Raw genomic sequence first — 25,753 nt, forward strand, 5'->3', positions numbered from 1 at the left:
GTAACTTTGAACAGCCACTAAACAAACTGCTTAGTGGCAAGACTACCTGTATTACCTACACTTTTGGCACCCTAGAAATTGCACATTATTGATTTCTCTTGCAGTTTTCAAAAATTGGAACTATAGTTAACAAATGGTATAAGAAAAGGATTTGATTTGGATTACAACTTCAACAGAAAATAAGCAGCATGGTGTTCACTTTTAACTTGTGAGTTGTCAAGTACAGCCACTGTAATTTCAGTGTACGCTAAACAGACTATTGTGCCTGCATGCTTACATATGAAGGAAGAAATAATGCACATATATGAACACCCAAATGGGGTTACTGCTTTCATCCATGCCTCTCAGTCTCCTGGCTAGCTTGAATAAGGGAAATCAACAGGTTTTTTATATACCTTCCTGCAGCAGAGAAAGGAGCAGGTCTTATCTCTAGAGGGAGCTCCTTCCACAGCTCCATAACTATTTCTGCTAACCATTTTGATCTTTAAATCTACTACTACAGTCATTCATTCCCCTCGTTCTGTTCTTTTCACAGAATAGCCAGTGAGTTTACTTAAGTGAAGAACAGTCTTGCTTTAGTGTGGTACGGGCAGTTGATGGAATAAATGAATCCTTATTTATTTTTCTGCAGGGATAAATGAATATTACTGCAGTGATGAGGCAAGTAAATGCAGCTTAGAAAGGAAACGCCAGTTCAATGTCTTGTCACAGATTCACTCGCCAGGTCAGGATGAACAAATACTTACTGTAGTTATTTCAATCTGTCGTTTTTATTTCCTCAAAAGAAACTTACAGTTTCAGAAATTTTCAAATGTAAATCTTTATACACTAGTGAACAACATAAAAAACAGGCAGATTTAATGTAGTTTATTCATTTGAGCCACCTGAAAAGTTGGACATTTGGTTTCCCAACAAATTTAACTTAAATGCTCACCTTTCCCAGTGATGGATGGTTTCAATTTTATGGGAGAGCTCTGGTACATGTTAACTGAAAACAACATATACTGTATGATTAACATCTTCCTTTTGTCAAGATCTTGCTATGACTTCAACAACACAGGGAATCCATTCCACTTTATGGGTCTAACACCCACAAATGAAGCGTCTTGATTGGTTGACTTGTTTCTCATCCTTTTGCACCTCAAATAACTTCAGATTGTATAATGGAGCAGACATAAGAGATAACAGGGTTTAGACACAACTTGCCTGTCCTACTGTAGATTCCCTTCAACATGCAAGAAATAAAAATTTCCACTGAGTGGTTTATATGTGGATGCTAGTCATATAAAACTTCAGTGTACTATAAAATCCTAGTCACTACACAGATAGGAAGAATAATGATTAAGTTCTGCAATTTTTCTGGAAGTAGGAATACGTGAGATCTGCTTCAGGCAGATTCTAGTTTTGAAATATTTTTGGTTCCAGAGAAACAGGCTCTTTTTAGAGTCACTTCAAAAATTCAGAAAGAAAAATCATGCCAGTCTGTACAATCGGAAGCAAGGCCCACTGGTACTTTCTTCCCTGCTGTCCTATTCTTCCACATATAGTACAGCTATCCCTCACCCATACTTCCAAGAAGCAGAACCTGTACCGTAACTTTTTTAATGAGCTGTGCTCTGAACTTCGATAGAACCAAAGAAAAGAAGACTCTTAATATAAAGAGAACAAACGTACTGTTCTGAGGTAGAAATCTCAGTGCATTGAAATGTTAACCATAAGCACTGAATTTATACAGAGCAATTTCCTGCTTGCACAAAGAAAGTTAGCATTAAATGGTGTTTTAACTACTGTTACATGTAACAAGCCCCAACAGCAACTGTCTGTACACAAAGAGGAGTGCTAATTTAGCACTAGAAAGTATACACTAAGGCTTGTTGTCCACATATATATTTTGGAATCAGCTCGACTGAATTATTGGATATTATTTCTGAGTAAATATGCATAGTAGCAAGTTGTTAATCATTCAAGTAAACCAATTATATTCCATCATTTTTCTATGCAGTCTTTTGAAAACCATTATCACGAGATGAAACTGCCGAAATCAAAGTATTTAGTTCATCAATCATACCAAATTAAGCTTTTTCATTCAGTAAAGCTAACAGGATACACTTAGGGCAGCTGAATGCTCTTGGATGGTTCTATAGCCTTCATTACAATGATTCTGAATATTAGGAATAAATTGCTACTGAGCTTTGAACTATCTTCTATGTTGCGGTCTGCTGTAGGCTGAGTGATCTTACTGTGCAATTAAAAGTTAATCCTTCACTTTTCATTTTTGAATCACTTCAATGCTGGTGATTTCCACCCCCTAAAAAACACGTCCACATGCAGTAGTACGTTACAAGGTGATTTTTAATGCTAGTATAAAAGCATGAAGGGCACTTTCTATTGACAGCTATCTCTGTGCAAAGACTATGCAAGAATTGCTTATGGTGAACTGTTTCTAAAACATTCCCCCTTTTGTAATATAACCTGCTGAACCCCTAATTCCAAGTATGCCTGATTTCTCCACAAATGATTTGGTTTTATGTTCTAAACTAGCACTGAATAATAGATGAAGCTTTAATCAGCTAAACAAATTCTATTTTCACATGCCATGATTTACAGCTTCTTGGTGCTGCTTTACAACAAAAACTAGCAATGCCTTTATGCCTTTCCAACCCTCCCCCCTCCTTTCCTTTTAAAAAGGAACAAAAATTAGTGTCTTTACAGACCAAGGAGTCAAAGGCAATTTGCATGCAGTCTCTGCTCAAAGACGGCACTTATCAAAAGTGGCATACTAAGTGCACAGAACTGAACCTCTGCAATTGTTACAAGAACAAAACAAATTAATTCTTGCAAATCAAATTAGGAAGCTGAGCTGGTGGAAGAATATTGTAATACATGCCACCAAAGTTAAATACTTTAAAACCCCATTTATTTCAACGGGAGAGCTTCACATACAGTTAATTTTCCTTCCATTGAAATTAGTCCAGGGCCATGAACATTTAAATAATTATCTCAAAAGTGCTTTTTCAAAAGGCAACTGAACTGTGTTTTTTTTCCTTGAGGAAGACAACATTTTGCTTATCATTCAAGAAACTTCATCAATTCTAAGTGGATGATGGGGGTGGAGGGGGGAATGGAAGGATCATATTTATTTTCAGTCATCTGGTCGTTAGCACTCTCTTTGAGAGCCACTGACTCTCACAGAGTATGTTCTCAGAGAGTGCTAAAGACCAGATGACTGCAAAGAAATATAATCCTTCCATCCTCTCCCCATCAACCTTTCAGAATTGATGAAGATTCTTGGATGAGAAGTGAAACTCATCTTCCTCAAGGAAAAAAAACATAGTCCAGTTGCCTTTTGAAAAAGCACCTTTGAGACAACCATGTCTGGATGACTGGGAATCTCCACAGACCTTTAAGCACTTACTAGAAAATAAGCCCTATTGAATTCAAATTACATATATATGGGGCTTATGAATCCATAGTTGGCTGATCTTTATGTTGCCTATCAAGTGAATATTTTTTGCTACTAGTAATTATTGCTCAAAAACCAACCTGTAAGATAGAACAGAGGAAATACTTTCAGTTTTGTTTTATTATAACGTCTGCAACTACAGCTTATTCATCCCAAAAAAAAGAAAAGAAAAAAAATATTCCAAACCCTTTAAAAATACCTACACTTTTTATTTTTAAAAATAAAAACTACCTAGTATACCATTACTGCTAACAGCACTTGAAAAGGGGTGCATTATACAAGGATATCCTACTGTAACTTTCGTGGCTGCCAGACTTCTTGTTCTTTTTCCTCTTCTGCTGCTTTGGTCTTAGGTTTCAAAGAGTTTATTAAAGGCTGTTCCAATTTCTAAAACCATGTCAGAGGCTGTCATAGACCGTCCAAATTTCTGAAAGGCTTGGTTGTTGCACTGCCTTGTAAGTGAACATGCTCCAAATGCAGCCACTAGAAAGGGATTTTGACTAAAATAGAAACAAGAATCCCAATTAAATCTGAAATGAGCATTCCCCCAGAGCACAAACCAACCAACAAATCTTTACTAGCTCCTAGGCCAGTGCAAATAGGACAGTAAGAACATTGAAAAGAATAAGAATGATGGATCTCATTTGCCCATCAGATCAGAGTTAAAATATGCTAAATGTCTCAGACCAACTGTGGGCTAAAATGCAAGTAACAATAAAAATGTCTAGAACCAGGTAAGGATTTCTCAAAGGGAAAAGGACTAAAATCAAAAACAATAACATAAGAAAAAAGCAAGTATAAAATTAATGTATTTACCACTGTTATTTTCAGTTCATGCCTGATGAATTTTGCGAGCAGTTGCACCAAACATTGCAATATTAGGCATGACGCTGGGTCTATCAGCCACTAATAGAAATTTATTCATTTGTTTATATATCAAATTTAGAAACCACCCATTTTCTTCAGAGAGTGGCTCTGGATGGTGTAAATTGGACATATGCTGAATTATTCTATAAAGGTACCTTCAAGAGAAGCTAATCAGAATGCATGACATGCCTTACCCATTTGTTTTTTCTGGTCCCGCAAGAAAGGCCCAGTGTGCTAGGACTCCTAGGGACCCAGAGAGGATGTCTCCTTGTCCCCCACACCTCCTGCTGCTTCCTTCATGGCTACATACAAGCACTGTAACACAAAAAAATGAAAGGAACTGCAAATATTCAATCCTTATTGAACAGAGTTGTTGACAAAATGTAGATACGAAATGCAGCAGGCATTATAACTTTACTTACAAAGTTCATTTTTTAAGTATGACCAGAACTGAATTTAACCGATTCATTAACAGACACTATGGTATTTTATAAGATTAATATTTAAACACTGTTATATTTTATTTTTGCATTACTGCATTAACCTCAAAGGTTTAAGAGAGAACCTCTTTAGGTTCAATTTTTATTTAATAGTTTCAACATAAATTTTCAAACAGCTCTGATAGCTAATCTATGTATACTTTAAAATCATAAAATATGGTGCTAATGTTAGAATAGTAACATTTTACTGTAATACAGTAGTCAACTTTTGACCAATGGCTAGCAAAAAAACCCTGCTAGCACTTCCTTTATTTTTGATACATTAGATGCATGCACCTGCATTTGGTTTTATTTTCCACTAGCTTCTACTCAGATAGAAAAGTTTACATTTATAAAAACATTTGCTGTTTCTTTCATGTACCTTTTTCTCCATCTGAAATGAGGTCTCGTTCGCCTTTCTGAACAATTGTCAAATTCCCCAAGGCTTGGCTGAGCCTTAACAGACAGCCATGATAATCGTCGTTATCTACAGGATCTCTAAGCTAGAAAAGAGCAAAGGGGAAAATCATACAGAATTAATTGCAGCAAGTAATGAGGAAAAGGGTTAACTTTCATTCATACCATCTTTAAATTTTTATGTAATGAATTGTTAGCTACCTGCTCAACTATAGTCTCCATCAGCCATACAAGAAATGTTGCCGTATTTGTAACAAGTCTTACTATGTCTCACTTGATTTGTTCACAAGCAATCTGCACTTATTTGTGCAAGACTAAATGGAGATATATAAAATAACTGGTACAAAAAATACACTCAAAACAAGTCCCAGACCTTAGAAGGGTTTGCTTTGGAAGATTTTAAATTATGTAATCTTAAAAAACACTAGAATTGCATTATTCTCTGGGTGTCATTACAGTATGGTGAACTCTTGTCCCCTCACCTGGTTGACAGCCTAGAAATTTATGCTTTAAAAAGCCTAAACCGGGCTAAAATCAAAGCCTATTTAATTAATTACTGAAACTCTACATTAATAATATTAAATATAATTTAGATTTGGGGTACCTTCCCTCATGGAAATACAATTAAGAACTGTATGGACTCACCATTGCTTCATACAGCCTGCTAAATTCCATAGCATTTGGAGTAAGAATAGCTCGAGGATAACCCTGAATAAGAGAAGGCTGTTGGGCAATGAGCCATAAACCATCCTGCATGGGACAGGAAGAGAAAACATTTAATGACAGGTTCAAAATCATGTAAACAAATTAGTAAAATTATCATACTTACAGCATCAATTACAATAGGAATTCCTTTGACCTTGGATTTTTCTATAATGCCCTATTTGTGAAAAAAAAAACTTTAAATGAAACATAACACTGAATGGGAAAATGCAATTATTTTTCTCCTTTTGCAAAAAGTAATACGTTTTAAATAAAAGGCAACTTCAACATTTTAAATAAAACAGAGTAAAACTCAAACCATTCCAAATAAAGTACCTCTTCTAAAAAGCACACTGTATGCTCTATATCACATTTATTACTCTCACCATTTTCTTCTCTTCCATAATAATATTTTCACCAAAAATATGTTCATATATAGCTTCACACTTATATTTAGTGAATCTATCAAAGACTTCTCACATATTTAAAAGCATATATTAAAAATGCATGCAAAGCTAATATGAATAGCTTTTTAAGATAAAAGCGAACTGTAAATATTTAACTATAATAATCCTATATATATGTCGCTCATTACCCAAGTAGGTAACATCTTTGGTATGAGTACGGGACTTGCTCCCTGTTTATACAGTAGGCTTCCCTGCCAATTTTGGTGGGGGTTATTTTCTCCTTGGTAGTTCCTTAATTAGAGTATTGTTTGCTGCTTGATCACTTGCCTGGTGTTAATCCATGTTTGTCTAGGTGTTGGCTGCTGAAGGGAATGTGTTCTTATCTCTTGAATGTGTGTAAATATGTTGCTTATTGGTGTTCATGGATATGCTCTGCTACTCTTCAGCCTGTCTGTCTTACATAGTGACTATTACAGTTCTTGCATTGAAGAAAGTGGTTTTATTGAGAATTGTTGAAGAAGAACTCAAAGGTGCTTTTTTTTCTTCAAAAGGCAGCTGGACTGTTTTTTCCTTGAGGAAGAAGCTCCTCATCAAAGAAGCTTCATCAGTTTTGAGGGTGCGGGACTGGGGAATGGAAGAATAGTATTTCCATGCAGTCACCTAGTTGTTAGCATTCTCTGAGATCTTGGGGGTTTATGTGGACTTTGCTGTCTTCAAAAGAATGGCCTAAGGCTTCTGCCTTAGTAAAACATACCACATGGGATTTTTTTTCTCCTTTTAAGAAAAGCTCAGGAGGACTCTCAATCAATACAACATACATGTACACTTTAAACCAATGGTGAAATGTAAAATTTGTTACTACCAGTTCTGTGGGCGTGGCTTGGTGGTAGTAGAATAATGTGACTGGGTGGGCGTGGCCAACTTTTTTTTTTTACTTTTAAAAACATTTTTTCTTCGGCTGAAAAAAATGCTTTTAAAAGCAAAAAAAAAAGCCTTTGATGATCGCACAGCACAACTGGGATCGTCAGAACCTTTTAAAAGCATTTTTTCTACAACCTCTTCAGCTGAAGAGGTTGTAGAAAAAATGCTTTTAAAAGGCTCTGATGATCCCAGCTGAGCTGCGCGATCATCAGAGATTTTTTTTTTTACTTTTAAAAGCATTTTTTCTGCCAAAGACAAAATGCTTTTAAAAGTAAAGAAAAAACCCTCTGATGATTGCGCAGCTCAGCTGGGCATGTGTGTGTGTGTGGGGGGGGGCAGGGATTTTTGCTACTGGTTCTCCGAATCACCCACTGCCATCGCTTCCGGATCACCCGAACCGGGAGCATTTCACCCCTGCTTTAAACCCAAGAATACACTAAGGCAGAAGTTTGTCAACACCAAGGATAAAATGTGCTGATACAAACTGAGCAATGTGATATAGACAATACAATGCAGTAAGACATATCTAGGCCTGTACACTGGTGAAACAAAGCAGCCGTTTCACAAGTGCAGGGCACAATGTAGGAAATTAAACCATCATGACAAGATTCAGCAGTCCATCTGCACTTGAAAAACAAAGGTAGTTTGTTTGAAGACAGCAAAGTCTACATTTTGGATAGAGACCATTGGTCTGAAAGAGGGGTAAAAGAATCCATCTATGTTAGAATTGAACACCCCTCCCTCAACAGAGGAGAAGGACTAAGACACCACCTATCTCCAGTATACGACACAGCCATTGCACCAGTTCCAAGAGGATTCCACAACCAATTGCACCCTGATCCAGGTAACTCTGAGGGCATAGATCAGCGGTTCTCAATCTGTCGGTCGGGACCCTGTTGGGGCTCGAATGATGATTTGCCAGGGGTCGCCTAAGACCATCGGAAATATGGGAAGTATACTTGCGAGTCGAAGAATCACGCTCCAATGGTTGACTCCACAAGCCAGCTGCAGGCTCTTCAAATCGCTAGGTGAATTCGGCTTCAGGCGTGATGAATTAAAAAAGAGAGAAATCTTTGCTCTGATGTCTCCCTCTCAAGCCAGCTGCAATCACTCCCAATCGCTAGCCTAATCTGGCTTCAGGCACTATAAACTTAATAGGGGAGGAGTCTCCACTTTAATGCCTCCGTCCTCAAGGCAATCGCAAGCAGTTCAGATCGCTAGCCAATACGGCTTCAGGCGCAATAAATTCAAAATGAAAATAATTTTATGGTTGGGGTCGCCACATCATGGGGAATTGTATTAAAGGGGTCGCCACATCGTGGGGAATTGTATTAAAGGGGTCGCAGCACTATAAAGGTTGAGAACCACTGGCATAGATAATTCCCGAAGTAGCCTCAATAGCTGTCGGAGAGTGCTAACAATCAGATGACTGCAAAGAAATACAATTCTTCTATCTCCCCACCACCACCACATCCTATCAGAACCTATCCTTCCATCCCCCCCACCATCCACTCTCAACTATCAATACCTATCCTTCATTACCCCACCCCCACCCCCTGGATCATCAGAACTGATGAAGCTTCTTGGATGAGAAGTGAAATGTTTTTTCTTCTTCCTCAAAGAAAAAACAGTCCAGTTGCCTTTTAAAGAAAAAAGAACCTTTGAGTTCTTCTTCAACAATACCCAATAAAGCCACTTTCCACATGTTCCAATTCTTGTAGTGCCATGATATAGGCATTCACAATCTTGAGCAACAGGTGTTACTAGAAGTTTATTAAATAGAGCCCTATGGGCAGGCACCTTTATTTTGGCATTCATTCTTTCCCAACAAAGTCAGTGCAACAAGAAAAATACATTCGAAATAAATACTTAACACTATAACATGCAGATGGATATACAGGCAGAGGGAATATAAATTTCATGTTTTATTTTATTTTAAAACCATTAACTATGCATTGGCTCCCAGAAATTAGCCAATGCTGAAGTTTCAACCATCTGTAACAGCTTGCTTGCAGAAGCCACAACTAAACACAGGATGTTTTAACAATTTCTATTTCTATTATTCTGCTTTTACAACTTGGAAGCCATGCAACATTGGTTACATTTCTGAAATAGCATAAAGCATTAGAAATAAATAGTAATAAAGCTGACACTCTCTTTTCAAAAATACTAACAGTATCCAGACAATGTACCATTAATACTTTAAGAAATCCAAGTTACCTTGGCATGTTCAAGTAATAAATCATCTCTTCCCAAACCTGGTCCAATGACAACTGAGTGAAGTCGTGGTAACCAGCTTTCTACCTCACGTACAGCATCAGGGCTGTCACTAAAAAGAAACATCAAATGATGCAAATAAAAAAAAAATCAGTCTTCCAGTTTACCACTGTACTATTTTTCTTTCTATGCATCTACTAGTAGCATATACAGAAATTTTCCTGAAAACATAGATCATCACATTCATATGATTAAAAATGTTAACATCCAGTACTTTTGAAAAACAATTGGGATATCAAGTTATTCCTATGGAAGAAGCATGATGCAGTGCAATAGAATAAGAGGGACAGGGAATACATTCTGCATCCCATAAGAGCCGCTCTCAATATTACACTTGTAAAGAACTATATTCCGGTTAACAGTATTGATTTTTGCATGAAAACTGAACCCTTCACAGTATGTTTCACAATTTAAGGTGCTGTGGTTATTACCTATCAAGTCCTTCATAACAAAAGATCTAGAGTGACTCTCTTTCTAAGTTTCTACCCATCCCATACAATTAACTTCCAAGCTCATACCATATTTACAATGTAAAGCACATGCATTTACCTTTACTTAATTCTTGAAATTTTCAGGCATTGCTGAAAGTTTGTTGAAACATTACATTTTGCTTTAACAAATGAGGGGGTGGGGAGTCTGACTTACAGTTTGAACTCAGCCTGAACAAAAACTGAAGTAGTACTGGGCTTTTTTATTAAGTTATCACTATTTATGGGAGAAAAGAGTTACTCTGTTTTGGGTACCCTTTTGCAGAGTTTAACACAGAGTTTCTCAAACTTGGCAACTTTAAGACGTGTGGACCAACTCCAATAATTCCCCAACCAGCCAGTGCTAACTGGGCAATTCTGGGAGATGGTCTATACATTTTAAAATTGTCAAGTTTGACTTCAGAGTGCAACCTCTAGTTTCTGAAGCAATCAAACACCTCCTTGCCTTTAAGAAACTGTTGTGAAAGGGGGGGAAAAGGCATCTCAATATAATTTTCTGAAATGATCCTAGTTTCAGCAAGATAAAACTTCCTGTTGTTAAAAATGAAGGAATATAAGGAACACTTGCATAAATAATTTTGAATATTACTCTAATTCTAGACACACTGATTTCATCTCACCAACTTGAAGCTCTTTAGACAGATGCAAAAGATAATGGATGATGATATGAATATGCCACTAAAAAATTATGAGTTGGAATGAACTTTTTCAGTTAAGATCCTGAGTTATATAGCAGCTGGCTAAGTATGAACTTTTTTTTATATCCAAAGAAAGACAGGATACTTACAGAACTGGATGAACTATAAGCTCTGGACTGTAAGATTTTATTACAGTTGCTGCATCTTTGGTACAAAATACATGTGATAGGTCTGCCCCCTAAAAAAATGAACATATTTGCAATCATTAATAACATTTAACATTTCTGAAAATTACATTTTTTCTCTCTTGATTTTATGCTAAAATTCAACGTTCTCAGGTTTCTCTTTCCTTTCTATCCAGAATCTTAAATAAAAGAAGTAAATCTCACTAATTTTAATTTTTTAAAAACTGTTCCGGATTAGGAATAAACATACTTTCTGTATTTAATACCTAAAACTCCCTTACTTTATTAATAATAAAAGACTATATTCAAGTTAGGTGTGAATACACAAGGGCAGTTTCTCCCTATGAAGTTTGCAATGCAGCCAATAAAAAAATGAAACACACTCCTGAACTAACTTGTTATAAAATAAGTAAGAGTTATGACCACAATTAAGCCCAAATTTTTTGTTGTTAAGTGGATTTTGTCCCATTTTATAACCATTCTTGCTAAAGTTGTTAAGTGAATCACTGCAGTTGTTAAATAAATCTGGCTTCCCCAATAACTTTGCTTATCAGAAGGTCAGTAAAGTTGATCACGTGGCCCAGAACACCACAAATGTCATAAATATGAGTCAGTTGCCAAGTGTCTGAATCTTTATCATGTGACAACGGAATGCTGCAATCGTTATAACTGTGAAACAAAGTCATAAGTCACTCTTTTCAGTGCCATTGTAACTTGAAGAATCACTAAATGAACTATTGTAAGTCAAGCATCCAATTATGGTCCAACTCAGAGGTTCCCAATCTTTTTTGGTTTGCGGCTCCCATAACACTTCGGATTTTTTCTGCGGCTCCCTTAATAGGTACATCCGATTTTTTTTTTAATTTTTGTCTTTTTAAGGATTTGGAAATCTACTTTTTAGATCGTTAAGGTTAGGTTAATTGAAAAATAAATTAAATACGAGCTTTAAATTCACAATTTATTGAACATCGTTTAATGATTTAAAATTATTAATGGGATGGATGGCCTTGTTGTTCGCTGCACAACTTCTCAAATCTTGGAATAAAATTGGAAATAGCGACTCTCATTTCTTGCTCGAGGTTAATTTTTGAGCGATATTTACTTTTTATTACTGCGACTGCCGAAAACCCAGCTTCGCACAAATAGGACGTTGCAAAAGGAATTAATATTCTTAGGGCTTTGCAACTAAGCAGTGGGTATTCCTCTTTACTGATATCCAAAAATCAGAAAGTTCCATGCTAACAAATTTTAACTTCAATGTTGTGTCAAGACAACACAATAAGAGATTCTTCTTCTGTAGAGGTAAATTCTGATGGAGCTTTGGCTCTAAATGGGTCTTGAATCCAAGTAAATTTTTCAATGTTATCTGCTTCAAAGTATTTTTCGAACCATTTGATAAGCTGAGATAAATGATCTTCAAAAAGAGATTTTAAATTGCAAGACAAACTGATTTCATTGGAGGTTAAAAACTGGTGCAACAAGGGAAAGCAATCATCAAGATCATCTTCATTAATTTTAGTTTCCATAGCTGTAATTTTTTTCTGAAAGCTGAAATCTTTTCTGTTAACTTTAAAATGTGCATATTGCCTCCTTGTAAAGAGAGATTCAACACATTCAACTTTTCAAAGATATCACATAGGTATGCGAGTTTAATCAAAAAGTCTGTTTCAACAAAGTGTTTGGCATACTCATGTTTTTCTTCTTCAAGGAAAGTGTATATTTCCTGCCGTAATTGGAACGTCGAGACAATACACCCCGAGAAAGCCATCGTGAGTGGCAGTAGTACAACAAAGATGTATATTCACTTCCCATATCTTCACACATTCTTTTAAAAATCTTGCTTTTAGTGGCCGTGTTTTATATAGTTCACTATATTTACCACACGTTCTAAAACTATATTTAGTGGAGGACTTATATACTTTGATGCAAGTGCTTCTTTGTGAATGATGCAATGGGTCCAAACTGAATCTGGAGCTTTGTTTCGAATAAGCGCCTGCAATCCTCCATAACAGCCGGACATCGAACGACCACCATCAGTACAGACGCCAACGCACTTTGTCCAGTCTAAATTATTTTCAACCATAAATATATTCAGGATCTCGAACAAATCCCGAGCCTTTGTACTTCCAGTAATACTTTTACAAAAGAGAAGGTCCTCAACGACTGAATTACCATCCAAGAACCGTACGTAACAAATCAAGTGTGCGTCCTTATTATTGTCTGTGGCCTCATCAAGTTGCAGTCCATATTCACTTCCTTTTAATTTTTCAATTAATTGTGCATTGAGATCCTCTCCCATGTGCTGAATTCTGCGACTGATTGTATTGTTAGACAAAGGGACATTTGAAAGTAGTTTCCCCGCCGACTCACCAATCATAATGTTCACTAAATCTACAGCAGCCGGTAGAATGAGTTGCTCAGCAATAGTATGGGGCTTTTTACACTTAGCAACTCTATATGCAACTTTGTATGATGCTAGCAAAGCATTATTTGGTATTGACATATGTTTATAAATGCTGCCTTTTTGTTGTTTTAATTCCATTAACTTTCTTTTAAAAAAGTTGTGAGGTTTACCAACAAAGTTAGAATGGTTGGTTTCTAAATGTCGTTTTAACTTACTTGGAAGCATACATTCCGGTGCCAAAACTTTCATGCACAATACACACTGTGGTCTCTCTTTATCATTTTCGTTTATTGATGTAAAGCCAAAATCCAAGTAACTGTCGTCATATTTACGACGTTTTCGCTTCTCGGAACCCTTGCCACTAGTTTGTGGAACTTCGTCTATACTAGATTTAGCACTATCTTGATTATTCAAGTTTAATAAGAATTTATCCATTTTAGGGTGATCAGAAAAATAGCTTTTGAAAAGTACCTTAACTTCTCCTTTAGTCCGTCGGCTGGGCAGGCGCTGGGTTGAAATGGGCGGGAGAAGCCGGCGCTCGCGCTTCTTTTTAAATTTAGTGTCCGTCGGCTGGGCAGGCGCTGGGTTGAAATGGGCGGGAGAAGCCGGCGCTCGCGCTTCTCCTTAATTTTAGTGTCCGTCGGCTGGGTTGAAATGGGCGGGAGAAGCCGGCGCTCGCGCTTCTTTTTAAATTTAGTGTCCGTCGGCTGGGCAGGCGCTGGGTTGAAATGGGCGGGAGAAGCCGGCGCTCGCGCTTCTCCTTAATTTTAGTGTCCGTCGGCTGGGTTGAAATGGGCGGGAGAAGCCGGCGCTCGCGCTTCTCCTTAATTTTAGTGTCCGTCGGCTGGGTTGAAATGGGCGGGAGAAGCCGGCGCTCGCGCTTCTTTTTAAATTTAGTGTCCGTCGGCTGGGTTGAAATGGGCGGGAGAAGCCGGCGCTCACGCTTCTTTTTAAATTTAGTGTCCGTCGGCTGGGCAGGCGCTGGGTTGAAATGGGCGGGAGAAGCCGGCACTCGCGCTTCTCCTTAATTTTAGTGTCCGTCGGCTGGGTTGAAATGGGCGGGAGAAGCCGGCGCTCGCGCTTCTTTTTAAATTTAGTGTCCGTCGGCTGGGCAGGCGCTGGGTTGAAATGGGCGGGAGAAGCCGGCGCTCGCGCTTCTTTTTAAATTTAGTGTCCGTCGGCTGGGCAGGCGCTGGGTTGAAATGGGCGGGAGAAGCCGGCGCTCGCGCTTCTCCTTAATTTTAGTGTCCGTCGGCTGGGCAGGCGCTGGGTTGAAATGGGCGGGAGAAGCCGGCGCTCGCGCTTCTCCTTAAATTTAGTGTCCGTCGGCTGGGCAGGCGCTGGGTTGAAATGGGCGGGAGAAGCCGGGGCTCCCGCTTCTCCTTAATTTTAGTGTCCGTCGGCTGGGTTGAAATGGGGGGGAGAAGCCGCGCTTCTTTTAAATTTAGTGTCCGTCGGCTGGGCAGGCTGGGTTGAAATGGGCGAGAAGCCGGCTCGCGCTTCTTTTAAATTTAGTGTCCGTCGGCTGGGCAGGCGCTGGGTTGAAATGGGCGGAGAAGCGGCTCGCGCTTCTTTTAAATTTAGTGTCCGTCGGCTGGGCAGGCGCTGGGTTGAAATGGGCGGGAGAAGCGGCTCGCGCTTCTCCTTAATTTTAGTGTCCGTCGGCTGGGCAGGCGCTGGGTTGAAATGGGCGGGAGAAGCCGGCACTCGCGCTTCTCCTTAATTTTAGTGTCCGTCGGCTGGGTTGAAATGGGCGGGAGAAGCCGGCGCTCGCGCTTCTCCTTTAGTCCGTCGGCTGGGCAGGCGCTGGGTTGAAATGGGCGGGAGAAGCCGGCTTCTCCCGCCCATTTCAACCCAGCGCCTGCCCAGCTGGCGGACACTAAATTTAAAAAGAAGCGTGAGCGCCGGCTTCTCCGCCCATTTCAACCCAGCGCCTGCCCAACTGACGGACACTAAATTTAAAAGAAGCGCGGCGCGGCTTCTCCCGCCCATTTCAACCCAGCCGACGGACACTAAAATTAAGGAGAAGCGCGAGCGCCGGCTTCTCCCGCCCATTTCAACCCAGCGCCTGCCCAGCTGACGGACACTAAATTTAAAAAGAAGCGTGAGCGCCGGCTTCTCCCGCCCATTTCAACCCAGCGCCTGCCCAGCTGACGGACACTAAATTTAAAAGAAGCGTGAGCGCCGGCTTCTCCGCCCATTTCAACCCAGCGCCTGCCCAGCCGACGGACACTAAAATTAAGGAGAAGCGGCTGGGCAGGCGCTGGGTTGAAATGGGCGGGAGAAGCCGGCGCTGGGTTGAAATGGGCGGGAGAAGCCGGCGCTCGCGCTTCTCCTTAAATTTAGTGTCCGTCGGCTGGGCAGGCGCTGGGTTGAAATGGGCGGGAGAAGCCGGCTTCTTCGCGGCGCCCTTATGATGATAGCGCGGCTCCCTGGGGAGCCGCGGCTCACACTTTGGGAATCACTGGTCCAACTGGATGGTCCAATTATATGACTGTTCTAATTTAATTGATAACTAAATCCAATACTTATCCCTCTTCTGTGCATAGTGTTTTATATAAATGTCAGAAGCTTTCTTCTTCTTGGCATAGTGCTCCTGGACCACTTGCCAAATTTATGAAGTAACGAGTCAGGGCCAGAACTTCACAAAGGAATCAAATTTGAAACGCAATAGGTCAGAATACCCAGTCCAACATGAATAAATTAAATTCTCCAATCTATTAAGAAATTCAAGCTTCATTCATGATTAATGAGCAACTTTAGCAATTAGTATTTCTAAAATTTCCAAAACCATTGTTCACACTATATAACCAGCATCTACATCTGATGATCCAAATGGATATTAAAATTTATAGATGCAGTGACCTACATAGTTACTATCAACGCACTAAAATCTCAATTTGCTGAATAAATTAGACATTTAACCAATACCAAACGATCATTTTTGTCTATTACTGGGAACAGAATTCAACACACTTTTTAAATAGTTCAACTGTGTGTTTAATTCTGTGGAATAAAAAACATTATCTTTAATTGTACTCCACACAAATGTAAGAAGAAACATACCACTTTAAGAGCAGAAATTGCAGCAAAATATGGTGCCCCTGTATACCTGCATATGAAGAAAAAAACAGGAAATATATACTTTGTTAAAAATGTGATGATGAACTTGTACCACAATGTGTTCATGTGATATATTGTATGAAAGTAGAAACATCACATCACTTTATCAATATATTTCTACTGATATTTTCTTGATGTAACACTTTTGTCAAGTATAGTAAATCTAACATTGCATTGCCTTTTCACACAACTATTAACATTGAACAATATGCAGTTATTCTAACATAAATGATTTATATTCACTTTTGAACTTCAGATGTAGAATGTGACAAGAACACCCTAAATTACTGATTCATATACTTTGAGTATATACACAAAATAGAAACTAATTAATAAAAGTTCATGTACCATACAATTTTAAACTAAGTTTAGTAAATTTTAATTTCATACTTTCCACTTGGTTTGTGCTACCCAAAAAACATTTCTGCATTTTCCTTAACAGTATTGCTTTTTGTGAGATACTAATTTACATAGTAAATTGTAGAATTGCAGTTAGATAATGACTACAAAGAGAACTCTTATGAAGCTCACTGATTTAGAAGGCTAACATTGTATTAATTATAAATAGGATACACATTTATCACTCTACTTTGTGTGTTCTAATATTTCTTTTAATGAACTTAGTGAAAATTATCACTTACAGACTAAAAACAGCCATTATCAAAATTATCACTCTAATTTTCTAATGATAAAAATGGAGTCATATGCCAACAATTCAGAAATACAGCAGAGATCAGGCCAATGTATTTTTTTCCTTTCTGTCATTTTCTCCAGACCAAAACGTAACGTTTAATAAAAGCAGTAACCTTTCTAGTTAGAATCAAGCTACATTTACAACACATTGCTTGACAGTAATATCTACTGTAGATTTGGAACACAAAAGAAAGATGTCCCTGATATACCTCTAAAGGCTAAAAGGCTGAATTTGCTGACACCTTAATTGAAGATTAACACAATGTCTATGCCCCCAGGTATGTAATAGCAGTACGTGTTGTTTTATTTAAAGACAACTACTTCCATGCAAGAAAAAAAAATCTTGTAAAATTGATTTTTTTTTTTTTTAGAAATGGCACAAATAAGTAAAATGGTAAAATGATTGATATGAAAGTGATACAAGTAAAAAACAAAGATAAGCAGTAATGTCTGAGATAGAATAGTACCAGTATATATTTATACATTTTTATTTAACTTACTCTTGGCATCCTCCAACAATTCCTATTCGTCCATCTTGGCCTTTATGTTTTTTGGCAGTTAAAGGAGGAATAACATTTCGCACCAATTGAAATATATTTTCCATTTCCTTTATGGAATGTGTTTTGTGAACGGAAAAAGATCTCTCTATAACTGGAAAAAATAAAGACATTTAAATAAATATTACAAATATAAACTTTTAGGATTAGTATGTTAAGAGTATGTATTCACAGATCAGAATTTGTTTCTAAAGGAATTGCTGTGTTAAATGTATTTGTACATGTATTTGTACATTTGTATTTGTTAAATGTATTTAAATATATTTTAGCAACTGAAATTCCACATAATCTTAATAAACAACAGTGTACAATGTGTGTTGTTGTTTATCAGTCTGAATAAACTACACTTATTCCACCCCCCACATCCCCAAATCACCAACCTTCTAACAGATATAAAAACATATCTAATTTGGCAAATCAATTGTTTTAGTCTTCCACATCTAGGGCATTAATTTCCCAATTCCTTACTTGGGTATGGTCACCCATACTTTGAAGCACAACAAATCTCTTAAAAAAAGACATATATTTTATTCTGAGATATCTCACTCACTATGAAACAGAGGTGTGCAAAATGTATTGCATACTCTAAACATTTCATGTTGAACAATTAAGTTCCTGTTTTTTTGTTTTTCAACTTGTCTATTAATGATTTCCAAGATGTAGTATATAGTATATCAGGAGGAAATGCTAATGAGAAAAAATGGAGATGTCTTAACTGTAACCTAAATTTTTTTTTTTAAGTAGCTCCAGGCAGCTGATTTTACATAAATTAATTTTTCAAGCCAAGTTTACTTGTTGCATGCCAACTATCTGAAATAACAGTGTCACTCCAGAGAACCCAGACTAACCAGATGTATAATATGTATTGACTTCTATCTTATGCATGAGACTGCAAAGAGAAAATGCTACAACTGACTAAAAACATATTGCTTAAGAATGAAAAAATCCCAAGAGCTAGATGCTAATTCAACAGTTAGTCATGATACCTTTTCTTGTATTGAATAAGTAATGATGGTGTGGTTCATATGTGAATTAGTGAAGTGAACTCGGTTGAGAGAACAACTGGCTCAAAGTCATCCAACTGGCTTTCATGCCTAAGGCAGGACTCAAAACCTAGTTTCCAGGCAAGTATTTTAATCACTACACCAAACTAGTATTATTTTTACATTGCACTTGTACAATGAAGCTTACTAACCAATCATAAGGCATTCTACAAATTCAGAATGAAACTCTGAATCCTAATGGAGGCTTCACTAAAAGAATATATACAGGGTTGAATTGTAGAGTCCTCTAAGTTTGATTGTTTCCATGCAGACATTTCAGTACCCAGTTAGGTAACATCATCAGTACAAATAAATGTGGAGTTTGCTCCCTGTTCACCCCACCGAAACTGGCAGGGCCAGTGACTATATATAAATAGCAAGTAAAACCCACATTAACTCACACTGATGATGTTACCTAGTATCAAGGTACTGAAACATCTGCAAGCAAACTACCAAAATCAGAGAACAAAAACAACTCTACAATTAATGGAGGCTCAAAATTTATTTATATCAAATACATGGAGCTGGATTCAGTTGCAGTTACCTCTAGTCCTGAAGAACATCGGCACAGTGAGCTATGAGAGTTGTTCTAAAACCAGTTTTCAAATTCTGATCCATAGCAGGTTGGAATAAGATGGTAAGAAACTTGTGCACTGCCAAAAATCTTCTAGACCTCTAAGGGTGGAAATATTAAGCATATCCTAACATGCACAATTTCCAAGGGTAACAACTAAATACAACAGGATTTGCAAGCATCCTTTTCACATTTCCTCAATTCAATCTCCAGCAAACCCTGTGATATGCAAGGTGCCACAGCGAATGTGCTGGTGGGGGGAGGGGAGGAATCCCTGACACTGCAAGCTACAAATTCCATATTCCCCTACTTAAAACTTTGTTCACTGTATTACCGTGCAACTATGCAAAACCTATTGTGCATGAAAGCAGCTTTAGGAGCATCTTAACAGCTGCTTTATAATGTAAATTTAGTAACTAGGAAGTGCTTTCACAGTTACCTAACATAACTGTGCAATTCTTCCAGCACTAATAACCATGTATGGCTGGAAGATCATCAAATTTGCCTAGGCAAATTCTGAGAATCAGTGCTAATTGTTTATAAGAAACAATCAATCGGAAAGATTTTAATGCTTAATGAAGTCACAAAGCCCTCAAATGAAGAATAGGATATTTGGGGGAGGCAGAACTAGGGAAGATTAGTGAACGAAATGTAGTAAAGGGAAGTAGTGCTACTGGCTGCTATTGCCAGCTTTGCTATTTACGAAAAAGAAACATTCTTCTTGCATCTAGTATTAGGAAGGGTTGATGAAACCCCTATAAGCCATGATTTTTTTAAAGTTCTAAACAAATCACTTTTTAATAGGTCACTGTATTCTGCAATTACTTATGCAATATGCTTACAGTTTTTAAGTAAATTTTGATTCTAATGAAGATATGTTACATTATTTTAAATATTTAATTCCAGAAGTTAACAAGCACTGGATATCTGCCTACATGGCTTTTACTATCAGTATATAGAATTTCATTTTAAACATCTAAAATGATAACTTACTGTTCTACATCTTTAAAATTTTTGAACTATGTGAGTTACACATTACAATGATGTATTCCAAAGCAATGCTCAAGAAAAGCATAACTTTAAATAAACTCCGTGTCTACAGAAACATTTTATTCTCTGAGCATGATTCATTTTTTAAATAAACCTCAAAATACCAAGTATAATTTCACTGATTTTTGGAAAGATGCACAACTATGTGCACAAAACTTAATTAGTACTGTAGATCCATGTATCATGAATGCAAGAGAATGAAGTACCTATGGGTGGAGATAATGTTGCTGTCATAGAATTATAGTTAAAATTTTCTCCATATGATCGGTGATTTGATCTTTGCGAAGGATTACTTGGTACAAACTGGGACCTTTGTGATACTGTGGAAGAGATTCCTGCTAACATCTGTCCCAACATCTGCAACATCTGGAGCTCCCTGGCATGCTCTGCTTCACGTCGTTTGTCTTCAATTTTAAGTCGTTGTTCTTCATATTTATAAAACTTCTCTTCAGTATCCATACTTTGTTGCAAAAACTTTTCCATCATTTTGTCCAGTGTTAAATTTGCATGTCGCTTTTTTGATCTTTTAGCCTGAGATAATAATGGTGGTGCATTGGTGTGAGCATTGATTTGTTTAAAACCTAAAAACAAAAGCAAGCTAATTTTAATAAAGAAGTAATAAAAAGTATCCCTAAAATTTCATTTTCATCTATGTATCATTCCAAATATTCATTACAGTATAATACCTTGTGGACTATATTCTATTCTAATATATTCCTCGTAGAAATTAACTGAGTGCAGTTCATAAAATATTACCCCATAATCAATCAGTCTTTCAGATTCTGTAAAGATGTTCTGATTTTGAGACAAAATCTCTAAAAAATGTGCTTATTTTAATCACAATACCAGTGTTCAGGTATTGTGAACACAACTCTAATAGCACTTCCACCGCAGATAATTATCATCAGCTTATTTCCTGCTTTTAGAGATATATTACAAGGAATGTAACTATGTATTTTGTAATAGGTCTGATAGGTTCATGTAAAAAATTTCATGAATTATCAGACCTAAGCTTTTCAATTTATGAAGTCAGAATTAGGTAAAATAAAAAACACAGAATAGAACACCACTGTTGCTTTCTATGAATAATTTTCTGAAAATGTTTGCAAAAATAGCATTAATAAATATAAAATACTGTTCCTTTTACACAGAATTTGTGTAAAAGGCCTATCAAAAATTAGCCTGAGGGTAAATGGGTATTAAAACTGAGGATAAAGAGCATGCTTTTATAGTGTGGGTTTTCCATCCTTCAATAAAAGAAATGGAACAAAAGTTCACTGGGATCCCAAGACATGTCTGATATCTTCATGGATAAATGAATGTGACAGTGACCTCAAGAATATGAAGTGTATTGTTTAGAGAATTCAAGACAGATATTTCCAAGGTGTTGCATCATTTTTTGACTCCCTGCTGTTGCTGGGTAACATTTTAATATGCAGTTGACATATACAGGACAAGGACTCTTTCTGGTTAAGTTAAATGAAGCATCTATATGGTTAATAGGGATTCATTTTAAAATGAAGTATAGTTATAACAAATGAAATTTATTAATGTTAACCAGTCTCTGTTTAGGAGAGTAATTAAAATCTTTTCAGTGAAAAGAAAGGGAGGATTATCTGAATGATTCATGGTCTAAGTTGTGTGATTAGGTAAGGCTCCTTATCTTCTTCTAGACCAGATTTCTTCAACATATTGCACCATATCTACTACCTCTCTCAATGTGATAGTGGGGACAGAAATCCAACTCATTTGGGAATGACAGCTTGGAAATGCTAATTTAATCAAGAACTTGAGAGAAAGGTAACAGCTGTGCTGAGCCTTTTTCTTAAGTTCTCTGATAGATGAAGGTGGGGCTGAGAATATAACACAGAAAATATATTTATGGCGTGCAATCTTTGGCATATTCACTTTTAAGCCAACCTCACAGAGCACAACAGAGCTTTCTGTAATCTGTGGCAAGTTTTAAAATTTGTGAATTTTAACTCTCAAGAATTCCCAAGCCAGCATTAACTCCACCCGCTTAAAGTTGCAAAGTTTGAGAAACACTGCTCTAAATGGAAATCCCTAATCCTCATATATAAACCTATACGCTCATCTATATATAAAGCCTATATATACATACTCCATCCACACATGCCCATGCTCAATGCAACTGTTTCTGGGCAAGCAACAAAAGATTGCAGCCTCGGTCTCCAGGTACCAAACACAAGAGTGAGGTGCAAGACCTTAACTAAGATAGGGGAAGCATCTCACCCACAACCAGCTAGGTACCGGCTGGAAATATAAGAGTACAAAGTCAAGGATACCCCCCCCCCCTTTTTTTTAGCATAGTAAAACTCACTTTCGGCAGGTGGTAGCGGGATGGCGAAGGGGGGGCATTCCACTTTGATGGCGTGGTCGGCGTAAGAAGAGCACTCGCCCGAGTCGTCCTGGAAGTTGTCCGGCGGGGAAGACTCCAGCTCGCCACCATCCTCGTCTTCCTCCTTGTCGTCGTCGTCGTCGTCGTCGTCGTCGTCCTGCTCCTCCGTGTCCGCCTGGCGGCTGTTGCGGAGGCCGCTCTGTCTGGCGGAAGGGGGCGCGGCGAGCACCATGGCGGGCTGGTGGTGGCTTTCGTCTCCGGCCGCCGCCGCCGCCGCCACCACCATCACCCCCGCGGGGGTCAGAGGCCGCTCGGCCACTACGTGCCCATCGAGGCCGTGCCCGCCTTGCCGGCAGCTGAGAATGCGGTCCATCTCTTCGTAGTATTTGCAGATCTTGCGGGCGTGCCCGTTCTTCTTGAGCCCTTCGCGGGCCTGGTAGTACTGGCGCTTGAGGCCCTTGATGCGGATGCGGCACTGCTCCGGGGTGCGTTCAAAGCCCAGCTCGGCCAGGCGGCAGGCCACGTCCCGGTACACATGGCTGTTGCGAAAGTTGCCGTCCAGAGCGCTCTGCACGTCCGCCTCCCCCCAGATCTCCAGCAGCGCCCGCGTCTCCAGGTCCGACCAAAGGAAGCCCCGCGTGTTGGTGATCATCCTCCTGCCCGCCCAGCCGGGGGACGCAATGGCCGCGCCCGCCCGGGCAGGGAGGCGAGGAGCGCGGCCGGCCGGCAGCGAAACGGGCGGGGGAGTGGGAGGGGGCGGCGGGGACCGCGAGCGAGAGGGGGGGATCAACGCCCACCGCGCCGCCCGGCCACTCCACCCTCTGCGCGGCTTGCCGGCGGCGGCAGAGACCCCGGCGTTGCGCCGGGCCCCCTCCTCATCCCTTCGCGGCCGCCCCCGCCCGTTCGGCCCCGAGCAAAACTTTCCCCACGCCACCGGGCTACAGCCGGACCCCGCCGTCGCGGCTTCGGTCGAGGCGGCTGGCGCAGGCCTAGCCTTTCAACCGCCGATGCGGTGGCCGCTCCTTCGCCTCGGGCTGCGGGAGCTCGGGAGCAGCGGCGGTGGCGGCACTTGGAGGGCCGATTGCCGGTTCATCGCCTCACTTGCCCGGCGGCTTCGGGGATGGCCCGGCGACGGTGGCGGTATGAGCTCGGCGCCGAGGAGAAGCTCTGAGTCGGCCTCCTCCTCCTCCTCCGCTCCGGAGGGCGCAAGCCAGCCCGGCGTCACCGCGCATTGCACTCGGTCCCCCTCCCCTCCGTGCGCGCACACCAGTCAGTCACCAAGTTCACGCACAAAGCGGCGGAGACTCGGGGGTCACAACTTCAACCGCGGAGAGGGAGGGGGCGAAGACAATGCGCCTCGCGCGAGGCCTCGCCCCCCTCCGCTCCTCCATCCCCAAAACAGGGTGGCTCCCTCGGGGTCCGGTTCCGACCGACGGATCTAAGCCCTACGGCGGTTAGGAAGGGAATGGAATTTCGGACCCAGATCCACGAAGAAGCCGGCAGCACTCCTTTAAACCCTGCCTCCCTCGACCAGACTTCCTTTCTGCAAATAAAGGAGGCGTGCATGTGCGGCTGCAGAATAAAAGGAAAAAAAAATACAGATACTCCACGAACGTGCCCCAAACAAGCTCGATCCGCTCCAAAAGAAAACACACGCCATTTAGATACACGGTAGTTTTCCGAATAAAACCTGGTTCTCAACCAAAGTCCAAATGATTATGTTATCTTCTGCGTCCTTTTTTCTTCAGGACCTCTTATAAAGAACAACACGCCATAGAAATACTGTTTCTTTGAAAAATGCTAGATAAAATTGCTTAAACCGCAGCTCAGGGAACAAATCACCGCGGAAGTCATGCATACATGCCAAACCCTAAATTGTGTTTTACAAAGCACGCTGGCTGAGGCTGCAGAAGACATTACAATCCAAATACAAACAATACATTATTTTGGTTGGAAGTGTTAAGCAACCCAAACGATTGATCTCAGGCGAATTTGCCACGCCTCCGCCGAAAGTACTTTGAGAGATGGTGCATCTGGCTTCTCTAACAATTCTACTTGCGCATAAATTATTCGGGATCTAAAATGTGAGTCTGCCCCTTGAAAAGCCAATTCACTATCCGCGAAATGGCATCTCGCACCATGTTCAATACAGCAAATGCGGGCCCAGGTACCAAAAAACAACAACGCCTAACGTTAAAACCAAGATAAATTTAATCCCACGGCTACTGAGTAGCCCCTTCGCGATCCCGAAACAAATCGATCGGTTTTCCTTTGTAGCTTCAGGTTTTCATTTTGAGCGTGATTAAGGCCAGGAACTTTTTTTTTGCCGTAAAAATTTTTCCGCGATTTTGCAGAGGAAAGATTGTGGAGTGGTCTTCATCCCTTAATGGGAACATTTACCTTTTTTTTTTTTCTCTGCCTTTAAAATGCCCAAATGAATCCACTTCTCACCGAATCAGTGCGCACTGCTGTAAAACTCCACACACGATAACTGCTGAGTAATCATCATTGAACTCAATGTTCAACTTACTTCTGAGTAAACACGAAGTGTCAAACCGAGTTTCTTTCTCACCCCCCCGCCGCCCAATTCTTTTAAAGGTGTTCTATAAAGCAAGAGAGGTGAGATGTGGACAGTTCGAAAATGCAAGCTGTCCAGACAACCTCATACAATAGGACACCAAGTGACTTAATTGGAAACAGGCAGTGTTTTTGGCGTCCCATGCATTCATTGCTTGCAGCCGCCGACGCGTAAAAGGTGCGCGTTACGCACGTGAGATAAACGCTCCAAAGACGCTCCATACCTTTTCCATATTGCAGCCAGAATATAATCAGTGCCGAGGCCAATGCTACGGTTACATAAGCGCCCCTTCCCCAAATCATTCCCGCGGAGAAAAGCGCCACCTGGGTCCTCCTTGGGGCTATCGCGCGCCCCCGCCAGTCTGCTGGCTCTGCGCTCCGCTCCTTCTTACCTCGCCACCAAGCGGGGCTCGCGCCACCTCCTGCCAACCACACAAGCGAACGGCTGACACAAACCATCAGCGCTCCTTCCGGGCGGACAGCTCAGCCGCGGTAATGGGAACGCACAGGCCACCTTCTTCCCGCCCTC

At 39.9% G+C, this 25,753-nt stretch overlaps 1 protein-coding gene across 6 annotated transcripts; it reads right to left on the bottom strand.

Moving 5' to 3' along the window:
* Positions 1-852: 852 nt before the first annotated feature.
* Positions 853-25,753, bottom strand: NAXD (NAD(P)HX dehydratase). Of its 6 annotated transcripts, none has more exons than XM_058186845.1 (11): positions 25,617-25,732; positions 19,209-19,339; positions 17,565-17,715; positions 16,315-16,360; positions 10,809-10,897; positions 9,477-9,585; positions 6,056-6,106; positions 5,872-5,976; positions 5,192-5,312; positions 4,525-4,645; positions 853-3,963 (listed from the first exon to the last, which is right to left on the bottom strand). In XM_058186845.1, the coding sequence occupies exons 2-11, from the start codon at positions 19,225-19,227 to the stop codon at positions 3,813-3,815; spliced, it is 963 nt and encodes a 320-aa protein (XP_058042828.1). In that variant the 5' UTR covers positions 19,228-19,339; positions 25,617-25,732; the 3' UTR covers positions 853-3,812. The 6 variants fall into 6 exon arrangements, with proteins under 6 accessions (XP_058042828.1, XP_058042830.1, XP_058042825.1 ...); XM_058186847.1 differs by lacking the exon at positions 25,617-25,732 and adding an exon at positions 25,449-25,467; XM_058186842.1 differs by lacking the exons at positions 19,209-19,339; positions 25,617-25,732 and adding exons at positions 20,495-20,869; positions 22,630-25,433.

This window comes from Ahaetulla prasina, chromosome 5, assembly GCF_028640845.1.
Source record: "Ahaetulla prasina isolate Xishuangbanna chromosome 5, ASM2864084v1, whole genome shotgun sequence".
Lineage (NCBI taxonomy): Eukaryota > Metazoa > Chordata > Lepidosauria > Squamata > Colubridae > Ahaetulla > Ahaetulla prasina.